A 21,888-nucleotide genomic window follows, 5' to 3' on the forward strand; every position below is an offset into this window, starting at 1 on the left:
CTGCGAAAGAAATGAAAATAAAATCCTATCCACTCTTTCCCTCACTCCTGTCCTCAAAAGTTTAAAAACTGCTGCTCTAAAGCACCATTTCGACCTTGCATACCAAAGACATATCATATGCTATTCAATCCTGCTGGTGATTGTTTTTGGTGTGACCTCTTGTTAAGGTTTCAGGTTAATTAATTATGCCACGACTTGAGTAGAAAAGTTTGAAATCTTGCCCTGAGTTTGCTTGAATTAAAAAAAAAAAAAAAAGAAAAAAAGAAAATCTTACTGAAGGATCACAAAAGGGGAAAAAAGTTTGCTATAGAATCACTGTAGTGTTATTTAGCAAACAAGTACTTCTGAGACTTCTTTCAGTATGTGGATAGCATTACTAAGGAAAAAGAAACGGACTATAAATCTCTAGAGAACTATTCCTTGCTATCTTTCTGTTCCTCTCAGTCATTTCACTGTTCAGTAACTCTTCCAAAGGGTGGGGGCACTTAGAAAATATGTAACCAGACACAGAAAAAAGTCAGTTACTTTCTGGAAAACAATGGCCAAAGTAAAGGACATCAGTCAGCACCACATTCAAAATATACTCACAGCAAGAGTATATTCTATTTGTAAAGATCTTCATAAATGACCTTGTATTCAGTCAATCCAGCTAAGATTTAACAATCAAAATCACTCCATCCCCTTTATTTACAAGTGAGGCACTTGTAAAATCCTTTTGCAGATGCATCTTCCCAGATGAGGTAGATAAACCGAAGTTCACAGAGCTAGTCAATGGCGGTCTAGATTCCAAGCCAAACTTCCAATTCCTAGCTTAACATTCTTTCCATTACTTCAAATTACTGCTTGTATCTTATAAAATGCCTACTGTATCAATATAGACATTAGAGAGTGTTAGAAATGACTGCAAAACAGAAAAACCCTGGTTAAAAACAAAATCAATTGGCCAACAACCTTTTTGATAACATTGATTTATAAAACAAGGTGAGTTCATCCTGATTAATAAGTAAAACATTCAATCAGTGGATTAATTAACATTATACTGAGCTCCTTCCACTTTCATCTTCCTTTAAAACCCCTAACCTCTAGATGTGATGAATTTGTTGAGTTTTATTTTGATAATTTCAAGGAGTACCTGGGTGGCTCAGTCTGTTAGGCATTGGACTTAAGCTCAGGTTCTGACCTCAGGGTCCTGGGATGGAGCCCTGCATGAGCTGTGCTCAGAAGGGAGTCCGCTTGTCTCTCTGCCCCTCCCCCCACCATGCTCCCCTTCTCCCCTTCTGTCAAATAAATAAATCTTAAAATTTTAAACCTTCACAAAAGAGTACTACAATGAACACTCTAAAACCCTTTACATCTTGATTGATCAATCTTTCACATTTTGTCAAATTTGCTTCAGCTCTCTCTTGTAATAAAGGCTGTTGTGGTGGTGCTAGTGGTTATTATTTTGTAAAACCTTTTGAGACTTTTCATTCCTAATTACTCCAGCATGTTTCTCTTAAGAACAAGGGCATTGTCTTACCTAACCCCAATTTTCAAATTCAGAAATCTAACAACTATAATTCTATCATCTAATATATAGTTCATATTCACATTTCACCAGCAGCCCCAATGATGTCCTTTATAGCCATTTCCTCCACACCCCATCTGGGATCCAACTCAGGATCACACATTGTACCTAACTGTCATTTCTTTTTAGTCTTTAAGAGTTTTGTCTTGTTCCATTGATATTCTTGAAATAAGTAAGTTGTTTTTTAATAATGACTTATTAAAATCAGATTCACTTAAAACTTATGAAAGTAACTTTAAAAGACACACATATAACTGTGTACAATACAGCTGTAGACAACTTCGTATCGTAAACAGAACACAGACTGAAAGCCTGTGAAACTTTAATATCAATCTTGCCAGATGATTAAAAGATTAAGTATGCCAAGCAAAAACACTTGGCTTATGGTATGGATAGGAAAAAAAATAATTACATTATAGTAAGTAAAAATATTGAACACTTACTGATGCAAGATATTATGCTAAGTGTTAACATGTATTATCTGTTATGGTCCACATTTTAATGATAACATAAATGAGATTTAGAAAGGTTAACTAACTTGGCCTAGGCAACATGTTGGTGGAACCAGGATCTTGTCTTGCAAGGCAGTCCCAGAGCCTGCACTTTAGCTGTAATATTACACTATCTTCCGTAAATATGAATATATTTTCCTTCCTTCTTTCTATTTGTATAGTCGATTTCCCAATTATTTAAGGTAATAGAATTTAAGTATACATAATCCAAAAATTGTCCATATTTGGCTGAAGATTAGAATTTGTATTTGAAAGGTGATATACCTAATGTGTTAGTCATTCTTTTAACACAAAACAAGCAAGTCTTTCCTATTCATTTTTATGAATTCAGTAATCCTTCAACCAATTATTCCTATATCCATTGAAAGTTTACCATATGCCTATGATATGCCAAGGACTGTGTAAGGCACTAGACATCAAAAAGTGAAATGAAATAAGTAAAATTTGGTATCCACTGCCCTTAAGACCTTCTGCTAATGCAATTTCTCAGCCTTAGCAATGTCAGCATTTTGGGCCAGGTAAATCTTTTTTGTGGGGGCTGTCCTGTGCATTGCAGGATGTTTAGCGGCACCCCAGCCTCAATCCTTTATACGCAGGCAGCAATCTCTTCCATCCCCAACTGGTGGTGACACACAAAAAGTTTCCAGACATTACCAGATGTGATGTGAAGCAGAGCAAATCTTTCCCGGTTGACAACTAGTCTAATGCAACCTTCTCCACACTGATTTCACGGACTCAGAGACTGAGACACCAAGGAGGCTGTATCTCTTTTAACTACCACTATATAGAATATAGATGAGGAAACCAAGGTCAGAGATATGAACTTTCTTGGAAGTATACAAAAGTTATATTTTATCAAATTTTCCCTAGTAGATGAGATGATGATAACCACTACCATTTTATGGGCCTTTTACTACATGTAAAACACTTTATTGTCTGATTTAATTTTACAACAAACTGGCAAAGCTGGGTATTATTGAGAAAATTGTGGCACACAGTGCCTGGATTCTGGAGACAAATGGACTGCTTGAATCATGGACTACCTCTATGGCCCTGGGTAAGTTACTAAACTCTCTTTACCTCAGTTTCCTTATATATAAAAAAGGTATAACTCTACAGTATTGTTGTGGAGATTAAATGAGTTAACATATGTAAAGTGCTTGGGACAGTAACTGAAATAATAGGTATTATATATGTGACAGTTATTTCCTCCTACCACTCATCATCATCATCCATTTTACACCCGAGGGAGTAAACTCATACATGTTAGAATATTTGGCCCTAATCACTCAGCTAAAGATCCCAGAGTGAGGTTTCAGCTTTAGTCTGTTTAATTCCAAAGTCTACACTGTATTGTCTACATTATTATTTGTAACAGTCAGAAAAACAATAACCATAACAACACTTGCTTCACATGCATCTCTGTAGATTCTTATGGTCAAACTTTTATAGGTGGAACTGCTTCTTAAGTTAAGGAAGTTGAAGATGGAAAATGCCAAACAAATTGATTAAGTGTTCCCTAAGATTTTTTGTACAGAATAAACAAAGGAAAATGGAATGTTAACAGAACTCATTATACACTAAGTGTTAAATGTTGAAGATAAATTAATGAAGAGTTTCAAACTTCACTCTGAAACAGGATGCATATTAAAACTGATGATATAGCTAATGTGCCAGAATTTTTTTCTTTCTTAGTGCTACGATAATAAGGCATGTTACAATTGACAACATCTTAAATACAATGAAATTTAGTATTATTCACTTATTCAACCAAATATTTATTGATAACATCACAAGTGCTTGCTATGCGCCAAACACTGTTATAAGACCACATAAAACATTTTAAGTTTTGAGCTCCAATTATGTGCCAGGCAATTCTAGAACCTTTATTGAATAGGGAAACCTACAATAATCAATCAATTCCAAAGACTCTGAATAAATTTTTATATGTTAAACATTTAATTAACTTACTTTGTTGTCTTTCTTTCCAGCAATTATTTCGAATATTAGTCACATAATCTTCTTCCACACTCTTTTCCACTTTTTGTAATAACATTCCTTTATATTCATTTTTAAAGTCCTTGTTGACATAATAAACAACACCCAAGTTTTCTGTTTGCATTTTAATAGTTTGCCCTGATCCACTGTAAAAGAAATGCTTGATCATTATTTTTAATGAAAATTGCACATTCTGATCCTGCTACTACAAACCAAGCTAACAAAAACAATTACAAAAAATTAAAAAGTTAATATTGGTAATCATTTATTTACATTATTTCAAACTGCCTAAAACCACCATTCATGTCATTAAACAGTAATTTCATTAATACAATATGTTCTTATAAGTTCTTTCAACTTTTAGTTAATAAAAATCTTATTTAGGAGAAATAAAAAGTTATTTCTTATTTTTAGATCAATTTGTTTTTAATACTGTAAAATCACTGCCAATATCATTGTACTTAGTTTCCCTTATGTTCACTGTATTACACTAAAGTTGTCTAGAATGGATCCTGTGTTAAATTTCCTTTTTGTCCTGATCTCTTACATATAAAGTACATTGTAGAAAAACATTTTATATAAGAGAAAAGTAATATTTGCTTTTAGTTAACCGATATTTACAAACAAAAGAATGTAGTCATTTACCCCTCAATGATATGTCTATGTAACATCAATTACAATTCTACTTTTGTCTTTCAAGTATTTTTGTCTTTTAAACTATTTTTTGCCTGTGAATTCAACACATTACCTATCATATTAAATTGCTATCAGATTCAAATATAGTACTTCTGTCTTTATCCACAATGGAACAGAAATGTAACTAACAAGATAATACAAATTTATTACTTGAGTAACTATTTTTTAAATTAGATATTTTAAAATCTGATATAGTAATAGAAGATTGCTTAAAAGTTGAAGAGAGCACAAAGCCCTTTACAAGAAGCTAGATAAGAAACAATTTTTTTTAAAACTTCACTTAGCTACTTACGATCTGGGATATAAGGAATAAGGAGGATTAGAGACCATCAATTGGCTTAATAATGACACGAGGATCAATACAATAATGGGCATCAGCTGGATAAACACAGAAAAACCTCCCTACAAAAAATCATCAAAAAATAATAAATTGTAATATAATTGTAGTTGTTAATAATCCAACAGTTGTCATATATTTTTAGAGGCAGAAAGGGCATTTGAGATCATCTGATTCAGTGCTTTCAAATCTCCCTGATCATAACAGCTTCCTAGAGTGATTCTTAAAAATATCCCTTTCCAGGTGCTTTATGTAGAGATCCTGATTTGGAAAACACTGATGTAAACTGATCTCATGTTACAGATGAGGACGTTCTCTATTTATCTTGCAAATCTAGCATTCCCTTGAATTTGAGGGTGGTATAAGGAAGCAGATGAGTGGGGGCCCAGGCTTTTCAATTTTTAGTCTAGTGTTCTTTCCATTTACCTTTCTACTCCATGTAATTTAAGGACAACATGCAATTAGGTATAACTGCATTAGAACAAGCAAAGTAACTATCAATTTAAGTTCTTTAGTACTAATTCTAAATGTTTTAGGACCAACATGAGAACTTGTCTTCAAAGCAGTGTATACCACAGGGATATACTTCATCGGAATCACAGAACACCAACTTAAGGTGTCATTTTGCCCACCACCCTCCAGCTTGACTTCTACCCTTGTTCCCTTAATATCCCTAAGAGACTGTCCAGTCTATTGAATACCTCTGGTAATAGAAAACTCATTACTTCCTTTTAAAATAACTTCCCCTATTTTTAGATAATTCTTTTTTTTTTAGATAATTCTAATTGCTTTTTCTGAGCTGAAATTTTGCCATTTTGAGATTTCTAATCATATCATAAACATACATCTCCTCTTTCTTCTTCTCTCTCATGTCCACTGTGTCGATGCTGATGTTGATGGCTATAACCAGCTCGTCCATTTGAAAATGAATGTACACTACCTAAAAAATTAAAAGCAAGACTAAATTAAGGAGAGCAACTGTGATCAGAAAAATCATATTTTCTTTTACATTCTTGTTTAATTTTTAAAAATTACTATAATAATGTATGTTTGAGTAGTGAATGCTTATTGCTCTGTGAGTAAAAAGTAGATGGAAACAGAAATGATTCTCCCCAGACTTTCCTTTCTTTAAAGTAGAAGTTCTCATATGTGGAATTTAAGAAACAAAACAGAGGAACATATGGGAAGGGGAGAAAAAAGAAGGAGGGAAACAAGCCACAAGACCCTCTTAAAGACAGAGAACAGAGGGTTGATGCAGGGAGGAAGATGGGGGATGGGCTAAATGGGTGATGGGGATTAAGGAGGGCACTTGTGATGAGCTGGATGTTGTATGTAAGTGATGAATCACTGAATTCTACTCCTAAAACCAATGCTGCACCGTATGTACCGAACTGGAATTTAAAAGTAGAAGTTCTTTCTTTATGAAACCATGAGTAAGAGTTCCTGCCTAATATTGCATCCATAGAGGACTTTTGTTGTAGTTGATTGTTTTTACAAATCTTGGGTCATCACTCTGAAATTCTCGCCTTCCTCATTTATCAACAAATCACAAATACCTTTGGAAATCAAAATAGTGCTTTCACTCATTTAAAAAAAAAAACAAGTATAATATACTCTGTAATCTACTATGGCAGGGGTAGACCACAATTTATTCAAACATTCAGTTTCTGAAGGACTTTCAGGTTGTTTTCAAATAAGATGAGCAACCAGAAATAGCTACCATGTCAAAGTAACTTATGTTAAAACAAGAACTGTAATTCAACTACCTGAAAAGTCACTACTACTTGAAAGATTTGTTCTTAGCATATTCTCCATCAAAATTACTAGTCTGAATAATTTTTTTGTGAGAGATAATTATATACCCTAATATGTCAAAATACATGCTGTATTTTCAGTCATTAATTTATATTTATACATTCTCCTTCCATGAAGGATGCTTTACAAAATGCCCTATCAATGACCACAATCTTGCTCAATAATATTCAGACAGGATCATCAGACCAAAGTATATTAGTACATTCGTAAAGATTCTCCTAATTTTGAACTGAATGTTTAACTTAGCACTTAAATGTTGTAAATATGACTGGAGCTATAATTTTAACTACCTTATAGGAGCTATTCTTAAAGAAAATTAATTTTCATATAACTCATAGTAAACATAAGTAGAGTTCAATACAACTTACACTGGTACTATAAAATCTATTTAGTAGTAACTCTACCATATTTACTCTGATGGCCTAGTTCAACTAATTATTTCTATTTTAATTTTAAAACCCCACTACTTTATATATAACCTATGAATCAGACATTTTAATATTGCAATGGAAAGTACTACCTCCATATACATTCACATTAGCAATTTATAATGAATGAAATGCCTACAATGATCTTCAGAGAACCAATGTCAAATTGTCATCCAGGGTACAGGATACCTCCTGTAATTGTAATAGCACTTAACTAAGATATTGTCACTGGATTTCCTACTTATACATCCTTTCTTTAGCTTTATATAAAATAGAGAATATCTGTACTCATTTCTTCTTTTAAAAAATTAAAACATGTTATAGAAAAAAGGCAAACTTACAGTCAAAGTAGTAAGGCTAACATTTTTTTCACCTTCATGAAAAATCATCAGACGATCATAATACTACAAGAAATGTAGGGGAGAAGGTTGACAAATCTCCAAATAGCCTAACTGGGGGTGTAAATCTCTAGCTTCATAAAATAGAATATTTATAACTAACATTAAAATACCTGAAGGAAATCCACCACCAAAGAATATATTAAATAAGTCTTCTGGAGTTATATCAGCTTCACAACCTCTATGGAAATTAAATCTACCATTGTTTTGGTGATTACACGCTTGTTCTTCATTGCCTGTGAGGTCATACTGTTTTCTTTTTTCTGGATTGCTTAAAACAGCATAAGCATTTCCAATCTCTGAAAAGGTAATGAGTAAAAGGTGGTAAGCAAAGTTTTTACATTATAAAAAGACTTCCCCATATAAAAGCTACTGTCATATTCACGAAAAAAACAAAAAACCAAACAAATCCTACCTGAGACAAATTAAAAAAAAAAAAAGTAAAATAGTAACAATTTCTTATAAAGGTTTATACATTAGCTGTGCCTGGCTGGCTCATTGAGTTAAGCTTCAGACTCTTGATTTCGGCTCAGATCATGATCTCAAGGTCATGAGATTGAGCCTGGAGGCAGGTTCCATGCTGGGCTTGGAGCCTCCTTAAGATTCTCTCTGTCCCTCTTCCTCTGCCCCTCCCCCCCTTAAAAAAAGGTGTTTTTTTTTTTTTTTTAAGATTTTATTTATTCATTAGAGACACTGAGAGACAGGCAGAGCCCTAGGCAGAGGGAGAAGCAGGCTCCCTGCGGAGAGCTGGATGCAGGACTCATTCCGGGACCCCAGGATTACTACACGAGTCCAAGGCAGAGCCTCAACCACTGAGCCCCCCCAGGAGCCCCAAAGGTTTCTACATTAAACTTATACACTACTTGCAATTACACATATTATTACCTCCCAATACAAATTTTTATATGAGACTGGTAAGTCTTCCTACTATCTTTAACATAAAAGAATGTTCATCTTGCTTTCTTACTATTGTGCTCCATCCTCTAATATCCTACTTCTTCTTTTGAATATCCTAATCTAGTCATTCATTAGTGCTACTCAAACCAATAATAATAGCAGTAGCTACTAACTACCATACTCTGAACCCAATATATTTTTACATTATTCATTATTATCCTTACTATATGGATGAGCCTTCTGAGGCTCAAACAGGTTAGGATACTTGTTCAAGGTCAAAAATTTTTTTTCAGGATAGTAGGTATATTCTATGCAACCTTTACTGTAAACCTGTTTTTATATACTCTAGCCCAGAGTGAACTATCTTTCATTTTATTCATTAATAATTTGTTTCTCTTGAAACTGTCAACTCCACGAGGATAGGGAAGGTATCTATGTTTTCACTGCAATATCCATCCCCATGGTCCAGGATAAAGTCTGAATTTGCTTTTGAATGGATCCAGATAGTCTCTAGTATTCCCTATCTCACTTTGCTAGTTTTATGATATTTACTTATAAAGAATTTGATTTCCCATTTCATATTCCTACTCCAAAAGAGGCAATGGTTACCAAATGTCTTCTTGAGGTAATTTACAAAAGCTGTAATGCTTTGATCTAAAAGTGGGAATTACCTTATTCTCATTCTGATACTTCTAAATACAGCTTACTTCTTAAAGTAGATTGTAAACCTTTTGCAATATGGGATAGTTTAAAAAAATACTTTTCAGATCCCATGCGGTAGCTGCCACAGGTAATGACAAGCAAATAGGTACTCATTAGGTAGTTGTTTTTGGATAATTACATAGCACACTGCAATGAATTATACCCACGTACTCTGCAACTTTTCTTCTGATGGAGATTCTAAAACCTGGGATTCAGAAATAGCTTTCAGGGGTTCTGTGAATCCCAGTATATGAAAAATTAGTTGGATGGTCCACTTATCTGAGGAGATAGTCCAAAACTCTCTTTAGATTCTCAGATAGATTTATGAATCAGAAATATAGCCATCATTTATAATATTGGGGAAAACATGATCAGAAATCTAAACAACATACCTAGCAAACAACAGCAAGGTATTAACCAATACCCAAAAAAGAAGCATATCTATAAAAATCTGCCAGAGTTGTACTTCCAATAATATCAGTTTTAGGATTTATCTCTATATACTAAATAGACTATTCCAGGTAATTTCACATGCTATTATTTTTTAAACTACTGATATATGGTTTTAAGGTTTTAAGGCTTTGCTTTTTAAAAAAATAAATTCCAAACATTAAGATATTTTAGAAGATCTCTGTGAAATATTGTTATAATCCATAACTATATATGCAAGACAATTTATCTACTATGACTAGAGTAATTTTTGATTTATTTACGTTGTGCTATACCCATTATCAAATTTTTCAGTTTCTCATTTCCTAAAAAAATAAATCTCAAATTTATTTTGGTATTCAAAAGCTTTACAAAACACATTTCTACCTCAGTCTCATTTATTTCACCAAAATTACCTTCCACCATATTCTTTTTTCTTTAAACTTTATTTTGAGATAATTTGAAATTTATATGAAGTTGTAAGAAATAATACAGAGAAATCCTTTAAACCTGTTACCTAATTTCTCCAATGGCAGCATCTTGTAAAATTAAAGTACTATCACAAATAGGATATGGACATTGGTATAATCAGGACACAGAACATTTCCATCACCATCCTCCTGTCGCTCTCATATAATCATATCCACTTCCTTCCCCTTCATCCCCTTTTAACCCCTGACAACCACTAATCTAGTCTCTATTTCTATATTTTTATGATTTCAAGAATATTATATAAGTAAAATAATATAGTATACAAATGGAATGAAACCATTTGGGATTAAGCTTTTTTTCAGTCAGCATAGTTCTTTGGCAATCAATCCAGGTTGGTATGTAAGCCAAAACAGTAGTACCCACCTTCACCCTCAAGCTATGGTTTCAGTTACCCTCAATCAAGCATGATCTCGAAGCAGATGATCCTTCTTCTTACCTATCATCTGAAGGTCAATAGCAGCCTAATGCTGCATCAGAGTGACTAAATCATTCATCTCACTCCATCTCATCATGTAAGCATTTTATCATTCCATATCATCATAACAAGCGTGAATGAAGTACAATACCGTATCTTGAGAGACAGACTTTTTATGTAACTTTTATTATAGTATATTGTTAAAATTGTTGTTTTTTTGTTAATTATTGTTAATATCTTAGTGATATTGTTATTGGTTTTTAATTTTTTAAAATTGTTTTATTATTGTTTTTTATTTTTGTTATGTTATTGTTTTATTGTTAATTATTGTTAATATCTTAGTGATCCTAATTTAAAAATCACCCTTTATCATAGGTATTTACATATAAGGAAAAAAAAAACAGTATATATAGGGTTCAGTACTATCTGTTGTTTCAGGAAGCCACTGTGGGTCTTGGAATATTTTCCCTGAAAATAAGGAGTGTGTGTGTGTTGGGGGGGGGGGGCTACTGTAGTCCATTCCTTTTTATTTATTTATTTATTTATTTTTAAATATTTTATTTATTTATTCACGACAGAGAGAGAGAGAGAGAGAGAGAGAGGGAGAGAGAGGGAGAGAGAGGCAGACACACAGGCAGAGGGAGAAGCAGGCTCCATGCCAGGAGCCCCACGATCCTGGAACTCGAGGATTGTGCCCTGGGCCTAAAGCAGGCGTTAAAACTTGGGCCACCCTTTTTATTGCTGAGTAATATTCCTTTTTATTGCTGAGTAGTATTCCATGGTATGGATGTACCACTGTTTCTTTCACCGTCCACCCAATGAACAACATCTGGGTTGTTTCTAGTTTTTGGTATTATGAATAAAACTGCTATTTACATCCATGTACAAGTTTATACATAAACATCAATTTTTACCTCTAGGATAAATACCCAGGAATACAATTGCTAAGTTGTATGGTAATTGAATAGTTTTGAGAAATTGCCAAACTGTTTTAGAGTGACTGTGTCATTTCACATCCCATCAACAATGTATGAGTGATCCAGTTTCTCTACATCCATACCAGTTATTTGGTGGTGTTGCTATTTTTTTATTTAAGCCATTTTGAAAGCTGCATAGTGGTATCTCATGGGTTTTACTTTATCTCTAATGGCTAATGAATGATGTTAAAAATCTTTCAATTGCTTATTTCCCAACTGTATGTCATCTTACGTGGTATGTTTTTTTCTCATTTTCTAACTGAATTGTCTGTTTTTAAAATTTTCAGTTTGGGGAGTTCTTTTTGTATTCTAAATACTAGTCCTTTTCAGATATGTTTGGTGAATATTCTCTCCCACCTTGTTACTTGTCTTTTCATCCTCTTCATAAGGTCTCTGCAGAGGAAACATTAAAAAAAATTTTGATGACCCATATATTATTTAGAAATGTGCTATCCAGTTTCCAAGTGATTAGACATGTTTCAATTATCTTTCTGTCATTAATTTTTACTTTGATTTCATCGTGGTCAGAGAACCAACTCCGTATGACTTCAGACTTTTAGTTTGGTAGAGGTTTATTTTTTGACCCAGGATATGCTCTATCTGGGTCTATGTTTTGTGAGCACTTGAAAAGAATTTATAATCTGCTGTTGTTGGATAGAGTGTTCTATAAATATTGATTAGAGCTTGTTGGGTAATGATGATGTTTCATTCTTCCATATTCTTCCTGATTTTCTGTCAAGCTGTTCTATCAATTATTGACAGAGAGATGCTGAAGTTTCCAACTATAATTATGAATTTGTCTATCTCTCCTTCAGTTCTATCAGTTTTTGATTTACATATTTTGCATCTGTTTTTTAATGCAAACACATGTATATTGTTATGTTACCCTGAAGGACTGATCCTCTTATAATTCCTTCTTTGGTAACTTTTTTAGTCTAAATTTACTTTATCTAATATTAATATAGCCACTCTTGCTTTCTTTTATTTTTTTATTTTTATTTTTTAAAAGATTTTATTTATTCATGAGAGATACAGAGAGAGAGAGAGAGAGAGAGAGAGAGAGAGGCAGAGACATAGGCAGAGGAAGAAGCAGGCTCTATGCAGGGAGCCCGATGTGGGACTCGATCCCAGGTCTCCAGATCAGGCCCTGGGCTGACAGATGCGCTAAACCGCTGAGCCACCCGGGCTGCCCCTTGCTTTCTTTTAATTAAAGTTTTATGATATATCTTTTTCCATTTCTTTACCTTCGGCCTGTCTGTATTGTTATAAAAGAGGTGTGTTTCTTATATAGAACATGTTTTTAATTCTTATAGTCATGTTTTTTTTTAATTCATTCTGCCAATCTGTCTTTTAATTGGCATATTTAGATCACGTACATTTAATGTAGTTATTGGTAAGTTAGGGTTTATGTCTATTTTATTTTTTGCTTATTGTTCTTTATCCTGACTTCCTGTGAGTGGAACATTTTTTTTAGAATTTCATTTTTATTTATTTAGTGTTTTCTGAGTGTATCTGTTTATACAACTTTTTAGTGGTTGCTCAAGGTGTTATATTACACATACACAATTTATCACAGCCTACTGCTGTTATCATTTTACTAGTTCAAGTATACCATGAAACCCTTACTTTTTTAACTTTCTTTTATCCGTCCCCATTTATAATACAATTGTCCTATATATTTTCTTGGCATACATTTAGAACCATACAGACAATGCTAAAAGTTTTCTTCAGATGTCAAACAACTTAGAAATTCAAGAGGAGAAACAAAATATATTGCATTTACCCATTTTTTGCTTACCATATTCTTCCTTTTTCATATTTCAAGATTTCTTCTTTTATTGTTTTATTTTGGTTAGAGAACTTCCTTTAGCTATTCTTTTAGGGTATGTGTGCCAATGATAAATTCTCTTTTTACTTTCATCTGAAAATGTCTGGATTTCTCCTTCATTCCTGAAGGATGTTTTTACTGGGTATACAATTCTAGGCGAAAGTTCTTTTCTTTCAAAAGATACTTGGAAAATGGGTCATTGCCTCCCAGCCTGCATGGTCTCTGATGTGAAATTCACTGTCATTTGAATTGCTTTTCCCCAGTAGGTAAGGTGTCATTTCTCTTTTGATTCTTTCAAAATTTTCTTCATCTTTAGTTTTCAAAAGTTTGACTCTGATGTGTCTTTGTGTCAATTTTGGGAGGTTTATCTGTTTGGGGTTCATTCAACTTCTTGAATTATGTAAGTTTATATCTTTTGACAAGTATGGGAAGTATTCAATCTTTATTTATTTATTTTTGAGTACTTTTTCAGCCAAGTTCTCTTCTTCCTTTCCTTTTAAGACCTCAATGATATAAATGTTAAATCTTGTTACAGGTTCCATTTGTCCCTGGAGCTTTTCAGATTAGATACTATTTTTCTATTTTCCAATTCACTGATTCTTTCCTGTCACTTTGCTGTTTATTCCATTTATTGCTTGATTTTATTTTGGTTTTTGTATTTTTAAGTTGTAAAATTTCCATTTGATTCTTTATACCTTTTATTTGCTCAATTTCCTATTTCTTTGCTGAAACTGTTCTTTTACAAAATTTATTTAAAGCATATTTGTAATTGCTCATTGAAGCATTTTTATGATAGATGCTTTAAAATCTTTGTTAATCACTTCTAACTTCTCTGTCATCTCCACGTGGATATCTATGACTTCCTAAATTTAATTTGAGATTTTCCTTGTTCTTAGTAATGATAAATGATTTTCTACTGAAATGCGGTCATTTGAGATATTATCTTATGAAACTCTGAATCTATCTAAAACTTCTGTTTTTAACTGTCTTCCTCTGACATTATTCTGGTACAGGAAGAGGAAATACCACCTTTTTACTTCCAGATGGGAATAAAAGTTCAGGTTTCCCCCTTGGCCTCTGATAACATCTGAAAAGAGGAGCTCATTACTGCTGAGCAGGGATAAGATTCTTAGTCTCCCATGAAGTGTCCAGTCATATCTCTGTGGCTGGAAACGGTAGGTAGGGGTGCCTCATTACTCCCCCCACCCCTGGTGGGTTCACTAACACAAGGATATAGCTTTGTTTGCCTCTAAATGGTGCTTAAAGTCCTGAGTCTCCACTAGGTCATTTATGACACTACCCCAATGAGGAGGGAAAAGGGCACCTTGTTACTGCCAAGCAGAAGTACCAGCTCCCTGCTTGATCATCTCTCTTAACACCCCAGTAAAGGGGGTAGGCATCTTATTACAGCCCAGAGAGGGTAACAGGCTGGGTTTTTACTCAGCCTTTGCTGATGTGGGTGCGGTAGGACCACAGTTTTTTCTTGGATTTGGCTGTATTGCATGGTTATTGCTTAAAATTCTTCTGTCTTACCAGGTTGCCCCCTTCCTGGTTGTTTAGCTAGAGAAAGCAGGCTTTTCTTGGGGATTGTTTATCTGTGCTTATTGGTATTTATGGGTTGTCTGCTTTCCCAGTACCTAGTCTAAGATATAAAAGGCAAATGAAAACCCAAGCAACTTACTGCCATGTAGTTCTTTGGGTCCCAAGGTCCCTAGCTCATCTACCTTCTTTTTTCCACCTTTCAAAGGTTTTTTTTTTTTTCATGTTTCTTTTAAGATTTTATTTATTTATTCACGAGAGAGAGAGAGCGTGCGAGAGAGAGAGATAGAGACAGAGACACAGGCAGAGAGAGAAGCAGGCTCCGCACAAGAAGCCCAATATGAGACTTGATTCCGAATCCTGGGATCACGCCCTGAGCGGAAGGCAGATAATCAACCGCTGAACCACCCAGGTGTCCCATCATGTTTGTTTTATATGTAATATTCAGTTTTATACATTGTGCAAGGAATAGGGAAAAGTACATCTATTCCATCTTCCTGAAAGTGGAACTCCTCATTGATTTTTAAATCACTTCCCTCCTTCTCATACCCAAATTTCTGCCATTTTCTCTCTTCTCTAGTCATAGAAATCATACTCATGTCCAAAAAACTCTTAATTCTCACCTATTACATAAAGGTTTCTCTGATTACTCTGATTATAATCTACCTTATCTTTCTGACTTTTCTTCAAACATCTGTGTCCAATGTTTTGGTATTTAATTATATTCAGTCTTCTGGGAGATCCTTAAATCAGCTAATCTCTCTGAGTCTCAATTTTCTTACTGGGGAAAGGAAGGGTGACACTAGTCCCCTGACTACTTCATAAGATTTTTAATAAGCATTAAATGAAAAAATAGGAATGAAGAACTATAAAATGCTTGTCAAGTGTTATGTATACTACTATTCCAAATATTCTGTGTGACACTTCTCAAATTCTTTGAGGAAGAGGATATCTCATATTCTCCTTTTGTATTTCTCCACAAAAACTAGCCCAGATGTTAGGAATATTGAATTACCAGACCTAACATAAGTAAAACTATCTGATCCATTATTATTTATTAAGTAAACATATAAGCAACTAATCCACACCCCTTGTTATTACTCTCATGTTGATGTGAATAGGCACAGGTATCATTCAAAAGGCCTCTGAAATACTTTGAAGTATTTGCCTTTAAAGATAAAGTAGACCAAGTATATTTTGAAGACGTCCATGTCAGATAGAAGGAAAGGGATCCATTTCATTCAAATATTTTTTAAAAGTATGTTCATATATATTGTGCAAGTCACTCTCTAGAGTGACTAAATAAAATATTCCCTGCTTCAAGACACTTGAGTTACAATCTTAACTGTAAAGGACAAATAGCTATATGAACTTAAGAGTTTATTTAGTCTATCCTCCTTGATAGCAACCTTTTATTTTTAAATCTTTACAAAACACACAATGAAAGAGCACCTGGCTAGCTCAGCATTTTTTTTTCCATGTGACTCTTGATTGTGAGTTCAAGCTCCACATTGGGCATTGAGCTTATTTAAAAATCAAAACAAAACAAAAACACAAGTGAAAATATCTTTCCTATCTAATTTAATTCCCTAAACCAATTACTTCCTCTTTTTTCTATTCTTGGAGGAAATAAAAAGCAAATGGTTTCTGGTTTCGATCTTCTGTAAAAAGTGTTTTATTTTTATTTTTTTAATTTTTATTTATTTATGATAGTCACAGAGAGAGAAAGAGAGAGAGGCAGAGACATAGGCAGAGGGAGAAGCAGGCTCCATGCATCGGGAGCCTGATGTGGGATTCGATCCTGGGTCTCGAGGATCGCGCCCTGGGCCAAAGGCAGGCGCCAAACCGCTGCGCCACCCAGGGATCCCTGTAAAAAGTGTTTTAGTAGTTACAGAGCAATCAATCTGTACTTAGTTTTCATACAAAAGAAAAAAAAAAACTATAGTATTTACTTAAAATAAACAGCTTGGTATCCCAAAAACAGAAGTTAGGATTGGTTGGTTAGAAATAAAATAATTCAGAAGATAAAGAAAAGACTCTGCATGCTGAATAAATGAAACCTGCCATTTCTGAATGATGACACTAACCGTAATATTTTCTAATTAAGTACCTTTGCTCACCAAGCATCTGTGAATTACAGCGTAGTTTTCTATGTAGTTTCCACTCAATGAAAAATGGGCTCATCAACCAACTCCCTATTCTGATCCTCTTTGGGATTAATAAATTGGCATTCTGATTTACAGACAACCTCCTGTGTATTGAATAATGTGAGCCTCTTCTCTAGAGATGAACCACCTCCCAGCATGTTGATAAATATTGTTTCCAGTTTGCAAAGTAGAGCATCAGACTCTGAAATGTACCACATCGAACTGTAATCACCTTTGTAAAGCCCTTCTGAAAGTCTAGCTGGGGTGACATTTATGCTGCTCACCTCTTCAAAATACATAGGATCTAAAAATATTGGTAGGTCCACTTACCAAGACTAATAATGCTAAATGACTTCAATACAGAAGTGAGAGAAAGAAGCAGTTTAACATTTTTAACATTAATGGAGAATTAATACTGAAATCACTTAGCAGATCACAAACATGAAAATAACTCACTGCCGAAATGTTTTTCATTATATAAAAACACCAATTTGAAATTAAATGATTTTAATTCATAATGTGAAAAACTGTTTTTAACTTTGGGGGGGGAACATGTGCTAGCTAAAGTTAGTGTTTTTGAGTAAAGAAACATTTTCTGTACTTTCAACATGCCACTTTTAAGGTAACAAACAGAGAAGGCTCTCGTCATAGTGATACTTTATACTTTCACCAGCACCACTTTGGCAGTTGCTTTTATTGAAACATATTAATAACTGCCAGAATATATTTTATTTGGCAACTTCCTTCAAGAAATAAAACTGTTTTAGAAACAATTTTAATAGTATTTTGTGAAAGACCAATGAAACCATCTATCTTTTAGGAGCATTTTATTCTATTTATTTATTTTATTTTTATTTTTATTTTTATTTTCATTTTTCAGAAAAAGAGAAATGATGTGAGTTGTGGGGAAGGGCAGAGGGAGAGAGAAAGAATCTTAAGCATGTTTCACACCCAGGGTGGAGTCAGATGCAGGGCTACATCTCAAGACCCTGAGATCATGACCTGAGCAGAAATCAAAAGTCAGATGTTTAACCAACTGACCCACCTGGGCACCCCAGGAGCATTTTAAAAATTAGCATTTCCTTTCTGTTATTCCAAGACCCCAGCTCTTCACTGCAAATATTGTATGTTGGCTCTATAAATGCCAAATTCAAAAGAAGGAACAATCACAAATATAAGCATTTTCCTGCGAATTAGAAGTTAACTATTATGAAGAAATTGTATGTGACAAAATACAAAATTATAAAATCAACTCTCTGACATTTATTTACTAAATTGGCAGAGACAAAAACCTCAAAATTATATTAAGAAATAAAATGAAGAAAAATGAATAGTAGGCAAAAGGAAAAAAAACTAATTCTTTTTTTTTTTAAAGTAAGCTCATGCTCAACGTGGAGCTCAAATTCACGACCTGAGATCAAGAGCTACATGCTCCACTGACTAAGCCAGTCAGGTACCCAAAGAAACTAATTCTTATAAAGAAAAAAAAAAAAATCACATTTGTTAGAACCACATATAAATAAATGCAAAAATTGGCCAGTTAAAAGAAATACAAGAACACCGGGCAGACAATCCAAATTTCCCAATTCTAGACAGTCTCTATCCTAAAAACTTGCAAAAGCTATATTTTGTTTTAGTTCCCTTTGGAGGCAGATGGCAAAACATGAGAAGCTCATGTGTAATCACCACACTACTAGCATGTGGTAAACTAGAAAGCATGCACGATCATCTAGAAAAGTTGCTTAGGACTTTGCCAAAACTGGCATTTTGCTTTTGTGAAGCCACACCGCATTTTATAACAAATTAATAGTACAGTTTTAAAGGATTTTGAGGATCTTGCTTATGCTGGCTTCTAAATGCACCAGTCTAAAAGCAGAACTTAATATTCTAAAACACTGTAAAGTAGGATTCAAAAAAGAGCTTAGGAAAATTGCTTTAAAAGGTTTACTTTACTTTTAAAAGCATCTGTTGCTCCAGGTGCATGGTTTTTGTCTGGATGAAACTTCAAAGCAAGCTTTCTATAAGCTTTTTTCAAATCTTCATCACCAGCATCTTTGGTAACTCCGAGTACTTCATAGTAATTTTTACATTTGTTTATGCTGTGAACAAAAGAGTGTGTTACAATGCAAATTTCAAGGAAGAACTTCATGTAATATCTCTAATTTTTTATTTATAAGAATAGTAGGAAGAACTATCTGCAGATTGTTTTCTCAGTGTCAAATGATAGCTTATCCTGTTAAAGGTTATTGCTTCATTCTCACAGACTATTCCTTTAACCTCTTTCCTGTCTAAGGAGAGTTGGCCATGAGAATGTCCTTGGTGTTTTTTATCACAACTACAGAGAAGTAAGGCAAAGCCCATAACAACCATGGATTAAGAACAGAGCACATGCTGAAACTAAAATGAGAGGGCGAGAACAATTTTACAGTATTCTTAGGTACACAAAGAAATTCCAAAACTGTTCACAAGTATGTTGTAGCTAAAGATTAATATGCATTGCATCCCAAGATTTTAGTTGTTGCATAACATAGACCTAACCAAATACAAAGCAAGTTTAGCACATGTAAAACAACTACAAGTATCCTAAGGTTTAAATCTCAAGGCAAGTTTAACTCAGCTCCACTATACTAAAGGGAACTCATCTGCGTCAGTCTAAGAAAAAGAAAATCTCAAAATAATATGTATCACAGGACTTAAAAATGCTTTTTACACCCAATTTTCATTATGATAAGCATACTTTTAAAGATTATTTACATAGCTAACTAAGATGTTAACAGATTTAAGCCCAGAGTCTTGGAAGTACATTAAGAAAAAAAATAAGTTCTGAATGGAGAAGAGAACATTAATACTTTCAAATGCTAATATTCTCCCCAAACCTAATAATTTTCCTCCACTAAAATAATGTACTATTTTAAACATTTTCTGTGGAGTACTTGATGACTTTAGATGTGTCCCACGTATGAGGGTTTGAGGTAGTAACAGGTGAAAAGATCTTAGACATAATCGTTCGCCGGCAGCTAAGGAATTGCAGAGTATCTCAAAGTTCTCAAAGGAAAGAGACAAGATTGATCTTATTTTACTATTGAATATATAAGCCATAATAGTGCTTGGTACAGGATAGGTTCTCAGTAAATATTTCTGGAATAAATGATCCTTTGCTCTCCTTTTATTATGAAAAGTACCAACATTTGTTAAATGAACAAAGTAAAAAAAAAAAAAAAGAGAGAGAGAAGACATGTATAAGATTACAGAAAATTTTTATAATCATACATCAACAAAAATCTGTTATGCAGTCTTCTTTATGGTAACAATTAAAATTGGATTTTTCTGCTTTAGATATTTAATAAATATTAACACAGTCAACTTTATTTCATGAACGTGATATTTCCTTTATTTAATCAATAATATTTATTGAGCACCAATTTTGTCACAGACGGTGCTCTGAGCACTTGAGGTATATTAGTGAACAAAACAGAAACATTTGTAGAGATTCCTGCCTTTGTAGAGACCCATTCTCCCAGATATGTTTAGAAACTATGTGATAGAGAAAAAGGGAAAGGGGACATTTATAGAACACCTACTGTGTGTCAGGCACAGGTCCACAATCACATATCTATAAACCTCTGAAAAATGAGAGTTATTCTATAATTTGACTGCAAAAACCTGACTTGAACTCTTTTAGAGGCAAAGTTTGTCCTGAATGGATGTGAAGCTGCTACAGAATTTTCACTTATCCCGTTTAAGTGTGAATATTTGTACAAGTTGCTGCAGAAAGGTTACTATTAGGTTATGGGCTGCTCACCAGATGTTATATGTTATTACGTAATGTATAATATATGCTCATTACCTTTCTAAAATGGGAACAATTCTGAATTCCAAACTACATCTGGTCTACAAAGATTTCACACAGAGCTACAGAACCTTATTATGTTGTCTATTTTACACAAATTGTCTCATGTATTCCTCATTAGGTAGATGTTATTCCTAGGACAATAAGAACCAATGAGAAAACCAAGGCTTTGAATGGTTAATTAAGTTGCCAAAAGTTCTATAACCAAGTAATAAATGGGAACTGAAATTTACTTCCTCAACAAAAATTTACAGAGCATCTACTTTGTGATAGACTCTGTTTCAGATGTTAGTAGTGAAAATAAAACAGTAAAAAAAATCCCTCTTCACATTAAATTTACAATCAGAAAAGGGATGAGCAATGAACAAATATACAAGTAAAATATAAAATACGTCCTATAATAATAAATATTTAGAGAAAACTAAAGTGACAAAGGAGACAAGAGAATGGATGTGAAGGCCACCTATTCTAAATAAGATGATTAGGAAAGGCCCCACAAGTAAGGATTCCAATCTGAAGTCTGACTTGAAAATCCTGCTATCTCAGAACCAGACAAGGAAAAGGAGCCCTTTAGACACCAGAGTAACCCATCTCTTTCTTTCTGTTTGCTTTTCCAATCAGTGTTTAAACAAACTTTTCTCTCATAGTTATTTTCAAATGTTGACTTTGGTGCCCAAAACATGCCTTCTCCACCCTCCTTCTTGCTTAGTTTCTACAACTTCTTCAGTCTTCAACTTAGCTTTCCCTTTCCTCAAGAACTCAAATTCCTCAAGACTAGGTTTGGTGTTCCTCTTATATTACCCCCTGCAAAGCCCTCTGGACTTGAGCCCTCTCCCAGCAATGACCACAATGTACTGAAGC

At 33.8% G+C, this 21,888-nt stretch overlaps 1 protein-coding gene across 2 annotated transcripts in view; it reads right to left on the minus strand.

Moving 5' to 3' along the window:
• Positions 1-21,888, minus strand: part of DNAJB14 (DnaJ heat shock protein family (Hsp40) member B14) — a 47,876-nt gene that overhangs the window by 5,150 nt on the left and 20,838 nt on the right. For both annotated transcript variants that reach the window (XM_041759123.1, XM_041759124.1), the window contains 5 exons: positions 19,131-19,276; positions 7,865-8,050; positions 5,956-6,050; positions 5,066-5,175; positions 4,051-4,223 (listed from right to left, as the gene is read on the minus strand). In XM_041759123.1, coding sequence (XP_041615057.1) covers positions 4,051-4,223; positions 5,066-5,175; positions 5,956-6,050; positions 7,865-8,050; positions 19,131-19,276 — 710 coding nt within the window. The remainder of the gene's footprint in view (positions 1-4,050; positions 4,224-5,065; positions 5,176-5,955; positions 6,051-7,864; positions 8,051-19,130; positions 19,277-21,888) is intronic.

Source organism: Vulpes lagopus, chromosome 6 (genome assembly GCF_018345385.1).
Source record: "Vulpes lagopus strain Blue_001 chromosome 6, ASM1834538v1, whole genome shotgun sequence".
Taxonomy (NCBI): Eukaryota; Metazoa; Chordata; class Mammalia; order Carnivora; family Canidae; genus Vulpes; species Vulpes lagopus.